Genomic DNA, 14,526 nt, shown 5'->3' on the forward strand with positions numbered 1-14,526 from the left:
CCCCGCGGAAACCAAACTGGCAGTCGGCCAGTCCGGGACCACCCGCGGACAGCCCCCTCGAGAGGCGGGCAGCGAGCACGTGCTCGAAAAGCTTACCCGCCTCGTCGAGGAGGCATATCGGTCGGTACGCCGAAGGGTCGTCGGCGGGCTTGCCCTTCTTCGGAAACACAAACCAACCTATCCTAACTTCTATCACGAAAACGTTCGGAGAATGTTGACACAGAACGTCCGTAGGACGTTCCGCTTTGTATATAGGATCTTCCTAGGACATTTAAAGATCTTAACGAGGACGTAGGGGGGGACATGTGGACCTTTTCCGGACATCCTCCGAATGTACCGAACGTCCGGAATGTACGTTCTCGTACGTACATAAGACGTTTGTGTGCTATTTGGGATAATGCTTCAGAGTTAGTTGGGGACAGTTAAATAAAAAAATAATTCAGAGTTAGTTAAAGGCAGTTGAAGAATAAAAGTAACTCAGAGTTGTAATTGCGAATATGGATGATACACCTGTTGCTGAATCTTTTAATAGATGTAAGGAGTATGTTTTAAAATCTATCATAAATATTATTATTTGTATATTCTGTGTTCGTTATTTTCAAAGCATTGTACTGATGGGATTTGGTTAGTGACAATTCGAAAAAGAAAGTAATTCTTTTATTTTTTAAATATTTTTGCGTGTATCTCGGAAACTAATAGATGGAAGGATTAGTGATCAGAATACTATGACAAATAGAAAAACAATACTTAGAATGTTGACCTTGACAACATATTTCAAGCTCATTAAAATCGCAGAGGTCGCCCCTATTCCGAATAATTAGCTTTAGTAGTCAAACACGTAAGTACCATCACAAAAAAAATAATTATATATTTCGAAAATCGTGCAAATTAAACTTGCGCAAGGTAGGTTCAATATGTTGTATCATATAAAAAGTAAATTGCGTAATTATTATGCCCTGTTTTTGTACACAAATAATGAAATTTATTATACAATTTCTCGTCCACTTATAAATTTTGGATGGGACTTTTTTTATCTCGGAGATATGATATCAATAGATGTTTAACTATGAAAGTCGACCTTTTTTTACTTCGGTATAGTTGTACATAAAAGTAATCGGTTGGACATTATAATTTTTAAACGAGACTACGATAAGTTATTAATTGTATCCCTTTTCGTGCAACGTGCAGCTATTGTCGCCAGTGACAAAGTATACGGAGCTCAATCCTGCTCTGTGCGCTGAGTTGCAGAAAATCGTGGACACGATCCTCACACCTGGAAAAGGGATAATCGCTTGCGATGAATCTCCAGAGAGTTTAGATAAACGATTCGAAGAGCTTGGTATCGCAAATACGGAGACTGCACGACGCGATTATCGGCAGATGTTGTTCAGCACTGATCAGGTCATTAAAACAATAGAATGCTCCATTGAGATTAGTGTACACTAGTCTTTCCATCTAACATTATGTAGATACAGTATGTACTTGGTAATTAATCCCCATTATATTCTTTCTCCTTATCGCGTTTAAGATAGGACACGTGGGAACAGAATCTCATCGGGAAGATATGATCAAATTACTAGTAATACTTAAAATATGAAGGCGTTCAACTGTCGCTCGACTGTCGCTCGACTGCTGCCTTTGAGTACCACTGATAGCGTCGCAGGTTTTACTAAACTATTTCGCTTCTGTATTGAACAAAAAACGCGTCTTATCATTTTTGTTAATGCTTTCCGGAAGAAAAATGTTTACTGTATGTGCTGACGCAGTCAGATTATGTCCTGCACCCAGACTTTTTGAAATAAATTGAAAAATATCTGTACAAATTAGGGCAATTTGGGTGTCTTTTACCCTTTGACACACACTGTTACACACTAGTCACACCTTACAGCTTACAGTATTATATATGAAAATCCTACAATAGAATAAAAAATGACGATTTTATTCATATTGTTTACAAGAAAAGAAGGTACCTATTCTTTGGAGCTAGTTTTCGGTGCCTTAATTTTAAAAATTCATTTCATTTGAAGTTTATATGATAGTACAACTCTCGAAGAGTAAAAAATACCCCCGCTGCTTGCTGTCCGATTTGTCCAAAATGGAAATGGATGCCATATTCTCCTAAAATTTTGAAGCCTTATGTTCAAATCTCTCAGAGGATTAAACAATTACAAGATGCTCTTATTTTGACAGTTTTCATTCTTTTGTAACTGAACATGTACAGCGATCTTAACGTACTATATCTCATTTTGTAGGTATTAAAAATATCTACATATTTTATTTGACCCTCTTTTCTCTGAAATCATTATATTTTCTTCTGCGCGCGAAAAGCATGTTTTTCACACACTTTCAAATTTTCCTAACAGTGTTCCCCACAACATTTTACGAGTTTTCAACATATACATTTTATTTCTAATGACCTTCCAAACTATTTTGCATAAAAAAAATAGCTAACCAGAATAAATTCTCATCGAATAAATTTGTCCATTCTATAGGTTTGTTCTTTTTGCGTTCTTTTTATGAAATATATGTGTACGCCTTAATACCCGTATCAATTATGTAAATAGAAGATAAATAAATATCATTTCAAACAGCAGATTTGTATAGTATTCCATGTTTTTTGTATACGGAATACCCGGAATATATGTTGTGTCACTTTTACAATTTGTTTCTAGGGAATACCATTTCAAGTATTTCGTATGTAATTTGATTAATTAAAAAAATAAGCATCATTGCAAGTACGAATAAAAAGGTTCATCCTTGCACACATTAGTACGTATTGTTTAATTCTCGGATCTCTTATTCTTTTCCTACGTTCGGCGAGAATCGAAATCTCGCCACGATCCGTAGGTATTTCATCGTTCTCGTGATGGGCAGAATTCTAATGGGGGACATATGGCAACAGCGTAACAAAACAATCGATACGATCCAGAACGTGTTGCGAGGTTACATTTACCGACTCCCTCTCTTTTACCGATGCTTGTGGTAATGCAGGCCAAAGTGACTGACTAATACCATAAACATCTGTAACAGAGAATCTTGAACTATATCTCTGTTTATTGTTGAGTCTAGACGCGTCGAATCGTAAATACCAACTTTTGCCTTCCAGGAGTGATAAATTGACAGAAATCGGATTTCTACGAGTGTGATAGTGGTGTGCAGGGTGGTCTGGTCTGTTTTTGACGAGAAAACCATTAAATCTTGTGATATTTAACAAAATGTGACTTGTGCAGCCATCTTGTGTGTTTTCATCGGCGTCTGTCACCAATCGCACACTTTCTAAAATTCTAATTTTTTCAATTCTATGTGTTTATTGGTGTTTATACGGAGCAGACCACTCTGTAGTGAAGTCTACCCGTGAGTTCTATACCTGCGAAAATTTCATTTGTGCAATTATTAAGACAGAAGTTGAAATTTACGAAATCGATTTTCTCTGTCGTGCATGGCGTATACGTACACGGTTCTCGTTGATTGTATGAGTGCACGGCCAGCGCACGGGCGCGGAGTCTCCCCCCTTAAAATCTCACAGTCACGAAGATGGGCTCCGTGACAGCACTACGCGATGCGTCTTCGCTCAAGTATGTGTGACACTTTAAACGATCGTAATTTATGTAGTGGGACGAAGTGGGAAATGATTCTTGCATAAATATATAGAAAAAAGTATATTGAATATTATTTTACTATTACTATTTGGACTCAAAAGATATTCCTTGTCAAAGATAGATAACTCTGACAACTCCACGATGTAAGGATATAAGGTGTGCTCGACCAGCAGACTCATTTTCGTCTACTGCATATTCTAACTTTCCGACATTTTAAAATATGGCCGCTGAGAAAACAATTTATAGTGTGAAGGCAGTCTGTCTATATTAACATAGAAGTCTGAGGCATACTTACCTGGCGTAGAGGTTACCGTGATCCTGAAGGCGGTTCCTCAAGGGCGAGGCTCTTCCATTGCACTACGGTTGAGCTAACCCTTGCAAATATCCCTAATGTGACTATCTCGGACGTACAATTTTTGTTAGTCGGGACTGCATTCGCACTTTCCCGGACACTAAGTTACCTTGTGGGGGGCACGATTTACAGGGGTCACAGCCGCGATGACTCTTCGCGTCGCCCGCAGAGCAACCGGGCCGAAGGGGTGGTACTGGGGGTACCACCCCCTTTCGCGGTCGGCCCACGAGAAGACAGCGTCGAGAGGTGACCTCTCGGCGCCGTAGGTAGGAGGTGGAGAGACGGCATCACAGCCCTCCCGTAGGAGGGGGGGGGGGTGCAATCGTCGCCCCTACCAGAGAAGAAGCTTTCCCTTAAACACCTATAGGGGAGGGCAATGGGCGGGGTTGGCCGCGGTCATGTCGAGCGTTCCCGTTGCCAGCCCTACGCCCGAGGGTCACCGGGGGGTTTTTAATGGGTGAAACCCCACAATGGCCGTTTCCGCCCCCAGCGGAGGCCGTGCACCGTCAAGGTTTTCCCCTCGTTAAAAAAAAAAAAAGAAAAAGAAGTCTGTGACAGTGATGTTAGAATCGTGGAACATGGGATAAACGCTTACCCCCACGTCGTCTCCTACTTTACTTCCATCGTGCTCACAAGTATATGTGTACTTTTATCCCCGTGTGTGTGTCTATCGGGACTTTGTGAGCAGAAATCAGGAGACCCTGTTCGAATCCCGGTGTAACAGTTTTACTCTTTATTTTTAATTCTTTTGTAAGTTCACTTTATAACCTCTCAGTATAATAAAAGCTTGAAAAGTATTCATTTATATTACATACATACATATTATCTTATATATGTATACATAAATTATTCTTACAATTGGATGTTATTGTTATTCTAACTATTGCAGTACATAATATAAAAATATTCATATATCTTCAATCTTTTAAAATGGTATTTCAAAAGAATTTTTAAATACCATTTAAAAATTCTTTAATTTTGAATATTTATTTTAAGAAGCTGCGCCATTCGTTAATAAATAATACAAATCTTAAATTATTTCATAAATTGGTTCAATTTTTCTACTAGGAATTAAAAGTAATAATGGGAATGAATGCATTTTTTATTGGAAAATTCCAATAGAAGCTGCATTATATACATATATGAACGGCGCGTGCTTGGTCTTCCGTCGCGCGCGCTACTTTATATTTTAAACTTAGCGGTTCTTAATAAAACTATCCTATTGGTTGACAATGCAATATCTGCGGAACAGCACGTTATTGGCTAATCTGGAAGGCTGCGCAAGAGCACATCTTATATCCTTACATCATGGACAACCCTCTATAGTCCATTGAGAATTATTTTTTTAATAAATTACGAACAGTAATTCCAAATTAAAGGTGTCCATTAGCAACGTAAGGGAATACCTTTCATTTAGAAACAAAAATGAACAGAAAATATTAAATAGATTCGGCAGGGTATAACGAAAGAGAAATGCACACTTTCGTGTTAATAATGGGATTTACAAAATCTTCATATTCAAACGTTTGTTCTAAATTCATTTTTTATTAAATTTCATTAATATCGTCATTTTTGAAATTTATGAACATTTAGAAGGAACAGCTACTTCTTTGACCTGAACCACTGTGCGACGCTTTGACCAGCCCCGTCTGTGCCTAGTGATGGTCTCTGCCTCGTTGAGAAATGCATTGTATCTTATGGTTTTACCTATCTACCGATCTCGCATCTGATTGTGAACCACAAGATAGTCAAGACACTGCGCTTTTCTCGACGAGGCATTGCATAACATTGTTTCACTTCTTTAAATGTCTACTGTCGACCCCAGATCGTTGACGCTTGACGTTCGATAGCTTGAATAAGCATACTGCTGAAAGTTATTCGAAGTTTTATTTGAAGCCTTCGAATAAAAGATGGATAATCCCAGCTGCTTCGTCAATAGCATGATATCTGACTCGTATCTGACTGCAAGATTTAATAGATTACAAATAAAGCAGTTGGAAAGTGAATGAAACTTTAACGTCATTTTTAAAAAAACGGCCGTGTTCCGACCTACGGTTCCTTTCAGACTTTTTATCCGCGTGATGAGTAGAATATAATGCAACGATACAAAACTTTGACCTTCAAATCCAAGGTCAAGGTAAATCTGGCGGTAACGTTCTTACCTGTATCTCCACCAAATCAAAGGTGTGGAATCCGGCTATGACAGTCGCGACATATAATCTTTTAACACTCTGTACATTGAAATTATACAAAATAATTTGCTGTTTTCGACTTTTGAAAATAGGAGACCGACTAGTGAATGAATCATTTTGTGTCCGTTATTTACCACTACCAATGATTGATTTTTATCAAAACTATCGATATTTTTCGGCAAAGAACCTTTCATTGTTGTTCAGTATTTACAATTTAGTGAACGGAGGAGATGTAACAGGACCTATGTAGTTAATTAATGTTCAAGGATTACAGCTTAAGTCGATAAAGACATATATCTAGGAAGAAATGCGTTAAAACGTTAGAATACAATTGTAATAGGAAAGACCAGAGGCAAACGTAATAATTTTTCTTTTTGAGTGTGTAACTTTTGAATACAGTTGAATTTTTAAAAAATTCTTATATGGTGAAAAACCTTGATTACACTGGTCAACAAATTTGAACTTTTTTTCATTTTTGTAACCTCTAATAAGCGTTTCTGATAGATCTCCAAGAGATGAATACGAATCTGCAAACCGTTTCTTTCCAGTACGTCCAGTTTTAGAAAATATCAATTTTTTTTTAAATTGCAAATTTTTAATTTAGGAACTGTGTTCTGCTTTTACAGTAATAGTTATGCAATTTCTTTTGACACGAAATAATTTTCTGGACTTTTCCGAACCAAATGATATAAATTATTATTATATTATAGACATCTAAATATGTTTAAATAATGTGTAAAGTGAAAAGGACACCGAAAACGCACCACTTTTTGCTGATATTCTTTAATTTATTTCAAAAACTAAAGGTCTACGACAAAATCTAACCATACCACGCGATTGAGCAAACCTTTCTGCTCAGGAAAGCGTCAAGAGAAGTTAGAAAATCTGTTTTGTTTTAAATAGGGAAGTGAAATAGTTCAGCAAAACACACGGCGGCGACAGTGTTACTCAATGACGGCGGTCGCCTTGCCTGTCGCTCAGCGTAACGGAAGCGCTAAGCGCGCACGGTCACGAAAATGAGTCTGCTGGTTTAATCGTTGTGGGGCACATCTGGAAGACACTTTTTTGTTTGTAATCACTTTCACAGCTAATTTATATAATTCTGCAAAAGCCTGCCCATGGTCTATCTTCCTTTTACAAATAGTTTTGGTATTCTACAGGAAACCTCAATCCCTTAATTGTTATAATAGTGTACCCAGAAAACAAAAGGGCATAAAAGAAAGTTGACAGCTTAAATCGGGACAAAAGTAACAGCTTGTTAATTTTGTCCCTACTAGAGCTATCAAACATTAACACGTTACTATATGCAAATCTAACTTATTATCATGAAAAATGTTATATTTACCTGCAAATACATTAATTATTTAATATACCACAAAGATTTTCGTAGGATTTTACGGAACTGAAACAAAAAAATACACAATTGAAAGAAATAATGCAAACTTCCTTTTGGTATATTAGTTTAATGGGGTGTATTAGGAAAATCGCTTACTGCTGCGTGTTGGCGACAATTGAGGCGGAGGGCAGGTATATAAAGATGGGAGGAGAGGACTGTTGGTCGATTGATATTTGTTTTCTAACAGTTGTTATATTCGTTCCGTGTTACGTTTGTCCCTGGTCCACCCTGAGTTTACGGTACAATGCAGTGGATGTCTGATCCGCACGTATTTGAATTTTCTTATCGCAGTCTCAATTAACAAAATACATAAGCGGTGTTATTCTGCATACCGAGACAGTTCACCAAAAAACGACGGAGGGTGCTGATTTCATCGATTTCCTGCGACAAAGGAATATTGTGCCCGGTGTGAAGGTCGATAAGGGGTTGGTCGATCTCTTCGGCACGAAGAATGAAAAGATCGCTCAAGGCCTGGACAGTTTGGAAGAGAGATGCATACAGTATAAACGGGATGGTTGTCACTTTGCGAAATGGAGGTGCACCTACATTATCTCGGACACGACACCAAGTCAGTTGGCTCTGATTGCGAATGCGAACGTTCTTGCAAGGTTTGATTTAGAGACGTATAGAATTCCAAATTATGTTTAATAATTTAAGATACAGCCAGTGCCGGTCCTGGGTACTGTGCAGACCTAGTTTTTGCTGCCGCCTTATTTCGTTAATATTACATTTTGGGAAAATAAAAAATACTCGTACTAAAATCATTTCACTTGTAAAATATGTGTCATTGTATTTTATTTTAATAATTATTTGCATAGAAAATAACAAAATTTAAAATAATCATATCTTTTACAATATTCTAAAATTAAATAACAAAATAAATGTACCTACGTATTCGTTGTAGTTTTATTATTTTTGACATGTCTATACTTTCTGATATTTCATATTCAATAGAAATAAGTGCAAGACTACTTAGTCCCAGATAGCACCGTGCATCCATAGGACGTACGTTTCATGTCCAATTTATATCCAAATGTCCTATGTCCATTTTGAACATCTCTAGGATGTTCATAGGATTTCAATTTCGGATGTTCTGGAAACGTTTGTCCCGAAAGTCTCAAGACTTATATTTCGGATGTTCTAGGATTGTCCCTTTCTTAAGGGGGGAGACTGCGTGGGCCTTAAGCTGTGTTCGTGCACTCACACAAGCAACGGGAATCACGTATGTACAGTAGACATTCAATTCCTGCACGAGTCGGGGCTGTAGACGGTTACATTTCCTGGAACCGTGCAGAAACCGGTGACCAGTTATCCGAGCGCTTTCCCCACCACTCAATTACGTAAATACGCAACGATATACGCAATATACGGTTAGATTAATTATCTCCGTTATTTTTAGAGATATCAGAAAAGTTTATTCACAGATGTTGTTCAATATGAAGATGGTTATTACTTAGCAGTAACAAGTTTTTCGTAGGTGGAGTATCTTCTAAGATTTCAAAGTTAATTATGTTATTTTTATTAATGATATTGAAATATTATGGGATAAAATACTTTTATTACATAAATCAATTCTTCCAAACATTCTACGTAATAAAGTATTAAGGTATTATGTGAAAAAGGTAATACTTCGTGACATGTTTTAGTGGCAAATGTTTAGCTTGGTGCATTGAATATTGGTGGAATGAATAGTGGTGGCAATTTCATTGCTTCTTGTCTTGCGGATCACACGTAATGGATAAAAGATGCTTACCAAGCTAGACATTTGCCACTAAAATATGTCACGAATTATTACCTTCTTCACATAATACCTTAATACTTTATTACGTAGAATGTTTGGAAGAATTGATTTATGTAATAAAAGTATTTTATCCCATAATATTTCAATATCATTAATAAAAATAACATAATTAACTTTGAAATCTTAGAAGATACTCCACCTACGAAAAACTTGTTACTGCTAAGTAATAACCATCTTCATATTGAACAACATCTGTGAATAAACTTTTCTGATATCTCTAAAAATAACGGAGATAATTAATATAACCGTAAAGTGCGCATATCCAGCCCACCCTATATGTAGCTGCGTCGCACGACTGAACGACCGAGTGGTGGGGAAAGCGCTCGGGTAATTGGCGTTTACTTCCTGCACGATTCCTGGAATTCTGATCCGCTACAGCCCCGACTAGTGCGGGAAACGAATGTCTACTTATATAGATCAGTATGTCGTGCCCGAAACGATCCGTGCCGGTTACGCTTAGTGATGGGCACCATCGACTAAAAACTATCGACTAAGTCGATAGTAACCAACGACTACTCTCAGTCGACTTCTTTTTTAAATTGTCGACTAACTTCAGGCGACTAATATTAGTCGCTTGAAGCGATTCGCTCGAACTATCGAGCTATTGATCGCTATTGACTGGATCTTGATTATTTTCTTCGCGATGCAAACCAATTGTAATATTTCCATATATTTTTTTATGCATTACCAAGAACTGTGGAAATTATTGCTTATAACCTAATTGATTTTCATACAAAATTTAGAGCAATTAATTTTTTAAGTGCCAATATTAAATAGTTTACAAAAAATCGAATATTAATAACTGTTTAAAAAAACTTGTTTACCACTTATATTTTTTAAATTCTATGTATGAACTAATACATTTCCAAAAGGTAAACACACCAATGGTGCTGAAAAGTTGATGACATAATCGATACATAACCTATAAAGCAAAATTTCAATCGACTAAAAACTACCAACTAAATAGTCTATAGTATGTTGAGACTAAATAGTCATTAGTCGATAGTTTAATTTAGTCGATGGTACCCATCACTAGTTACGCTACGCGACGATCTGTGCCGTATAGTGTAAACCAACCTTATCTTTTAATACGTTCCTGATGAAACCGCGCGTGAAAGAGCTACAAATCATTAAAAAATTTCTTCTTATTTATAACATTACCATTTAAAATAAGCTTTATTGTATATATTTGATTACTCCTGTAATACATAGATCCATGGGCTTGATTAAAGCCTAGGGTCATCATTAAATACATACATACACCCGCGAGCAATCTTGGCTTCCACTAGAGGAAAAAGCTGCGTAGAATAAAAGTCTTTTACCACTTGATAAATTTATTTCAAGTATTGAAATAAATGTTAAACCAAATGTTAATTTGGCATAAATTTCAATAATTCCCAATACCAAGTGGTAAGAGGCCCTTTCTCTACTTTATTTTTTACCCTAGTTGAAACCGAGTTTGCTCGAGGGCACAGCCAACTCTAATACTAGCCGAGCTGAAGGTAAAAATGGCAACAACGCGAGAGTCCGGCTTCAATATACCTTTTTTTTTAACGGGGCGAAAAGCTTGACGAAGGGGCACCGCCTCCGCTCGGGTCGGAGACAGCCATTGTGGGGTTTCACCCACTAAAAACCCCCCGGTGACCCTCGGACGTAGGGCTGGCAACGGGAACGCTCGGCATGACCGCGGCCAGCCCCGCCCATTGCCCTCCCTTATAGATGTTTAAGGGACGGGCTCTTCTCTGGAGGGATGAATGCCCCCTCCCCCCCCCCCTCCCGGGACGACTGCGATGCTGTCCCACCACCTCCTGCCTACAGCTCCGAGGGGTCACCTCTCGATGCTGTCTTCTCGTGGGCCGACCACGAAAGGAGGTGGTACCGCCAGTACCACCCCCTCGGCCCGTTTGCCCTGCGGGCGACGCGAGGGGTCATTGCGGCTGTAATCTCTGTAAATCGCGACCCCCCCAGGGCAACGGATTCAATGTACCCAACCCAACCTACCATACAGCCTCTCAGGCCTGCCGCTACCACCAGCCTCCTGGCTACTCAGTCTCCCTCTACCGGCCTCTCAGTTTCCCGCCCATCTTTCAAATCTTTAGATTATTGTAATCCTCCGAATGTAAAAAACAGTGCAATAATCCAGGTAAATTTTATTTATTTATATTAACTCTACATATCATTTTGTTTGTAACACATTTATTTAATAAAATCTATAGTCTTTTTGGAAATACTGTTTCACATATTTTTTTGTTTATAATTTTCATATGTTTATTAATAATACCACGGCGTTGCTATGTTCCCAATTGTAAGGGAAATTATGATAGTACTTTAAAAGATAGTAAAAAATAGATGGCTGCTATTCCTCGTAAAAATTGGACACCAACAAAATATTCTGCCGTTTGCAGTCTGCATTTTACAGAAAGTGATACTCAAAGGTACCAAAGTATTCTATCACCCAATGGTGTACTGGAGAATGTTTTGTTATGGATACTGAATACTTGTCCAATTGGTTATGGGTCCCATTCTGTTGCTAAAAAATTAAATTGCAATATATGTTGATTATTAATTTTGGAGGATAAAGGTAAAACTGTAGGCGATGTATGTTTTGATCACTTACAAAGAGTAAATTAACATATATTAACATTCAATCAGATATACATTATTTAGCCTTTTCAGATACGTACATTTGTGGTCCAAGTTACCACAGTATTTTGTTTAAATTATTGTCAATTTTTTTGAATATTATTATATATGAACATAAATAATCATATTTTTACCCAACAAATTGTAACTCATTTCCTATATTGGTATAATACATTTTTGTGTCTAGCTCATTTAATCCCGGATTTGTTAATCAATGTATATAGATTATTTCTTTTGTTAAGATATGCCAGCATATGCCAGAGCGCACGAATAGTGCCCATCATAGAACCGGAGGTATTGAATGTTGGTAAGCATGGAATAAATAAAGCGTTGGAAGTTCACGAAGAAGTCCTGTCCGTTTTATTTCGTACTCTAAACGAGCATCATGTTTATCTTGAGGGTGCAATCCTAAAACCGGCGATGGTCCTGTCGGGTATCAAGAATACCGCTAATTGTACGCCACAGGTATGCATCCATCCAAATTCATTCGAAGAAATACTGTATTAAATTATAAAACTCGGTAATTGATTCTACAAATGTCCTGCGGTGATCAAAACATTGCTGCATACAATGGAGTAGTTTATTAAATTTGTGCTCTACTGCCCTTTAATTACACTATAAATTACAACAACAAAAAATGAAAAACATGTATGACCGTATACATATGTATATAGATTTTATTCAAAAGTATAAACCGTCTTACAGTAAATGCCGCGCTGACCAGCGCAGCGTTGCGCGAGGTACATACTGTATTTTGTTTGCGTTATCTTCTCGAAAATTATTAAACACTTCAAAATTATTTCAAAATACATGACTAGTAATAGAATTTAAAGTTTATAGGTTCTGTAAATATGCAATTGACAGGAATAATAAACTGGCCAAAACATTCCTACTGATCTACGTTTAGAAATACGATGTTAATGTAACAGATGTATTGAAAAAAATTACCGAAAACAAATTCTTGTCAAAATGAACGTCACAGATATGGCGTTAAGAAGGAGAAAATAGTGGTCATTTTAAGAATTTCTAACAGCTTAATACCTTAACAATTGTGATTAAACCAGCTTATTAAGAATGCATTTTTCAATCCATTTTGGTGGGAATGTTTTTGCCCCATTTTACTATGTAATTCAATTCTTGTTAAAACGCTGTCATTTCGTAGGAAGTCTTTATACACATATTTGTAAATATGATTCGTTACTACCCATGAAATTAAATTCTTATTTATGTAAACGTTTACTTGTAGGTAGTAGCCGAATATACATTAACAGCTCTACAAAGAACAGTGCCGTCAGCAATCCCAGGAATCGTATTTCTGAGCGGTGGACAATCAGACACAGAGGCCGTCATGAATTTGAATGCTATTTGTGCTTACGAAGGAAAGAAACCTTGGAAAATCACTTTTTGTTATGGGCGTGCGTTACAAGTATGATTGATTATTTTACACTGATTAAAAATAGCAAAAAAATCCTGTATTATTTTCAAAATTACCGTATTTGCACGAAGAACAAACCAATGTCGATCTGGAAAGGGCAGACAGAGAACGTACAAGAAGCCCAAGCAGCGTTAATTGAGAGGGCCACACTTTGCTCTGAAGCGTCTTTCGGAAAGATGCAACTGAATAGCCTGTGTACGAAAAAAGTTTCAAACGCGCACTGATGTAATAAAGAATCTTTTCAAGTGACTTCATTATCTATATAAATTACAATACGGCAATACTGTCGGCAGATTTGAATTACGCGACTGTAGGAAATGTCAAGGACAAAATTGAACCACATATTATAACGGAAAAAACCACAATTTTCTGCAAAAAAGGCGTGTTTGACATAGATTTCCAAGGTCCAAACTTGTCGTGATTCTTCTTCTACATTTCTACTAGATTTTGCAACATTTTAGCTTTAACCTCGAAACAGATTTAGTTTTCTATCTTATTTCTATCAATGGTTCTACGATTTTGACACAAAAATGAGCAGTTTGTTCCATCGCGCCGCGCCGCGAGATTTCCTGGCCTGCTGCGAATACAATTTTAAAGTACTCGTGAATTAAAAAAATGGATTTTAAAGGAAAGATCAGAGAATACGAACATATTTTTTTCAAATTTTTAATTTGTTCTAGGGGTTCCAATTGGCTAAAAAAAATTTAATATTTTTGCATTGCAAAAATGAGTTTAATTAGAAAATAAAATATTAATTACAAAGATCGATCTTTTCCAATCAAAACGAAAAAAAGAAACAAGTTCGTACCTTTGATGTTTACGGAGATACACATTTTTTTGTGATGGTAGTTTTCATAAAAATCGGTGTAAATTGCCAATTTAGAGGGTCTGTATTTTTTAAACAATTTCGAAACCAGCAAAATGATGACTGCCCTCCCCCTTATTTTCACATGAAGTATACGATATTTCAATATGAGCAAAATACCAGACATCGTGTACAGAAGAAATCCGCTTGGAGTAGCATGACCCATATCACAATTTTAGGTTAGGTTTTCATGAACTATCCCAACAAAGAGACACTAGATATTAATGAAATAAGTAGTGACAG

At 37.0% G+C, this 14,526-nt stretch overlaps 1 protein-coding gene across 1 annotated transcript; it reads left to right on the top strand.

The window, feature by feature from the left end:
* The first annotated feature begins 501 nt into the window (after window positions 1-501).
* Window positions 502-13,642, top strand: LOC107192065 (fructose-bisphosphate aldolase-like). The gene is made up of 6 exons (XM_015581252.1): window positions 502-534; window positions 1,189-1,401; window positions 7,831-8,147; window positions 12,226-12,448; window positions 13,230-13,409; window positions 13,490-13,642. Exons 1-6 carry the CDS (start codon window positions 502-504, stop codon window positions 13,640-13,642), a joined length of 1,119 nt encoding a protein of 372 aa, XP_015436738.1.
* The last annotated feature ends 884 nt before the right edge of the window (window positions 13,643-14,526 follow it).

Source organism: Dufourea novaeangliae, unplaced genomic scaffold (assembly GCF_001272555.1).
Source record: "Dufourea novaeangliae isolate 0120121106 unplaced genomic scaffold, ASM127255v1 scaffold305, whole genome shotgun sequence".
Lineage (NCBI taxonomy): Eukaryota > Metazoa > Arthropoda > Insecta > Hymenoptera > Halictidae > Dufourea > Dufourea novaeangliae.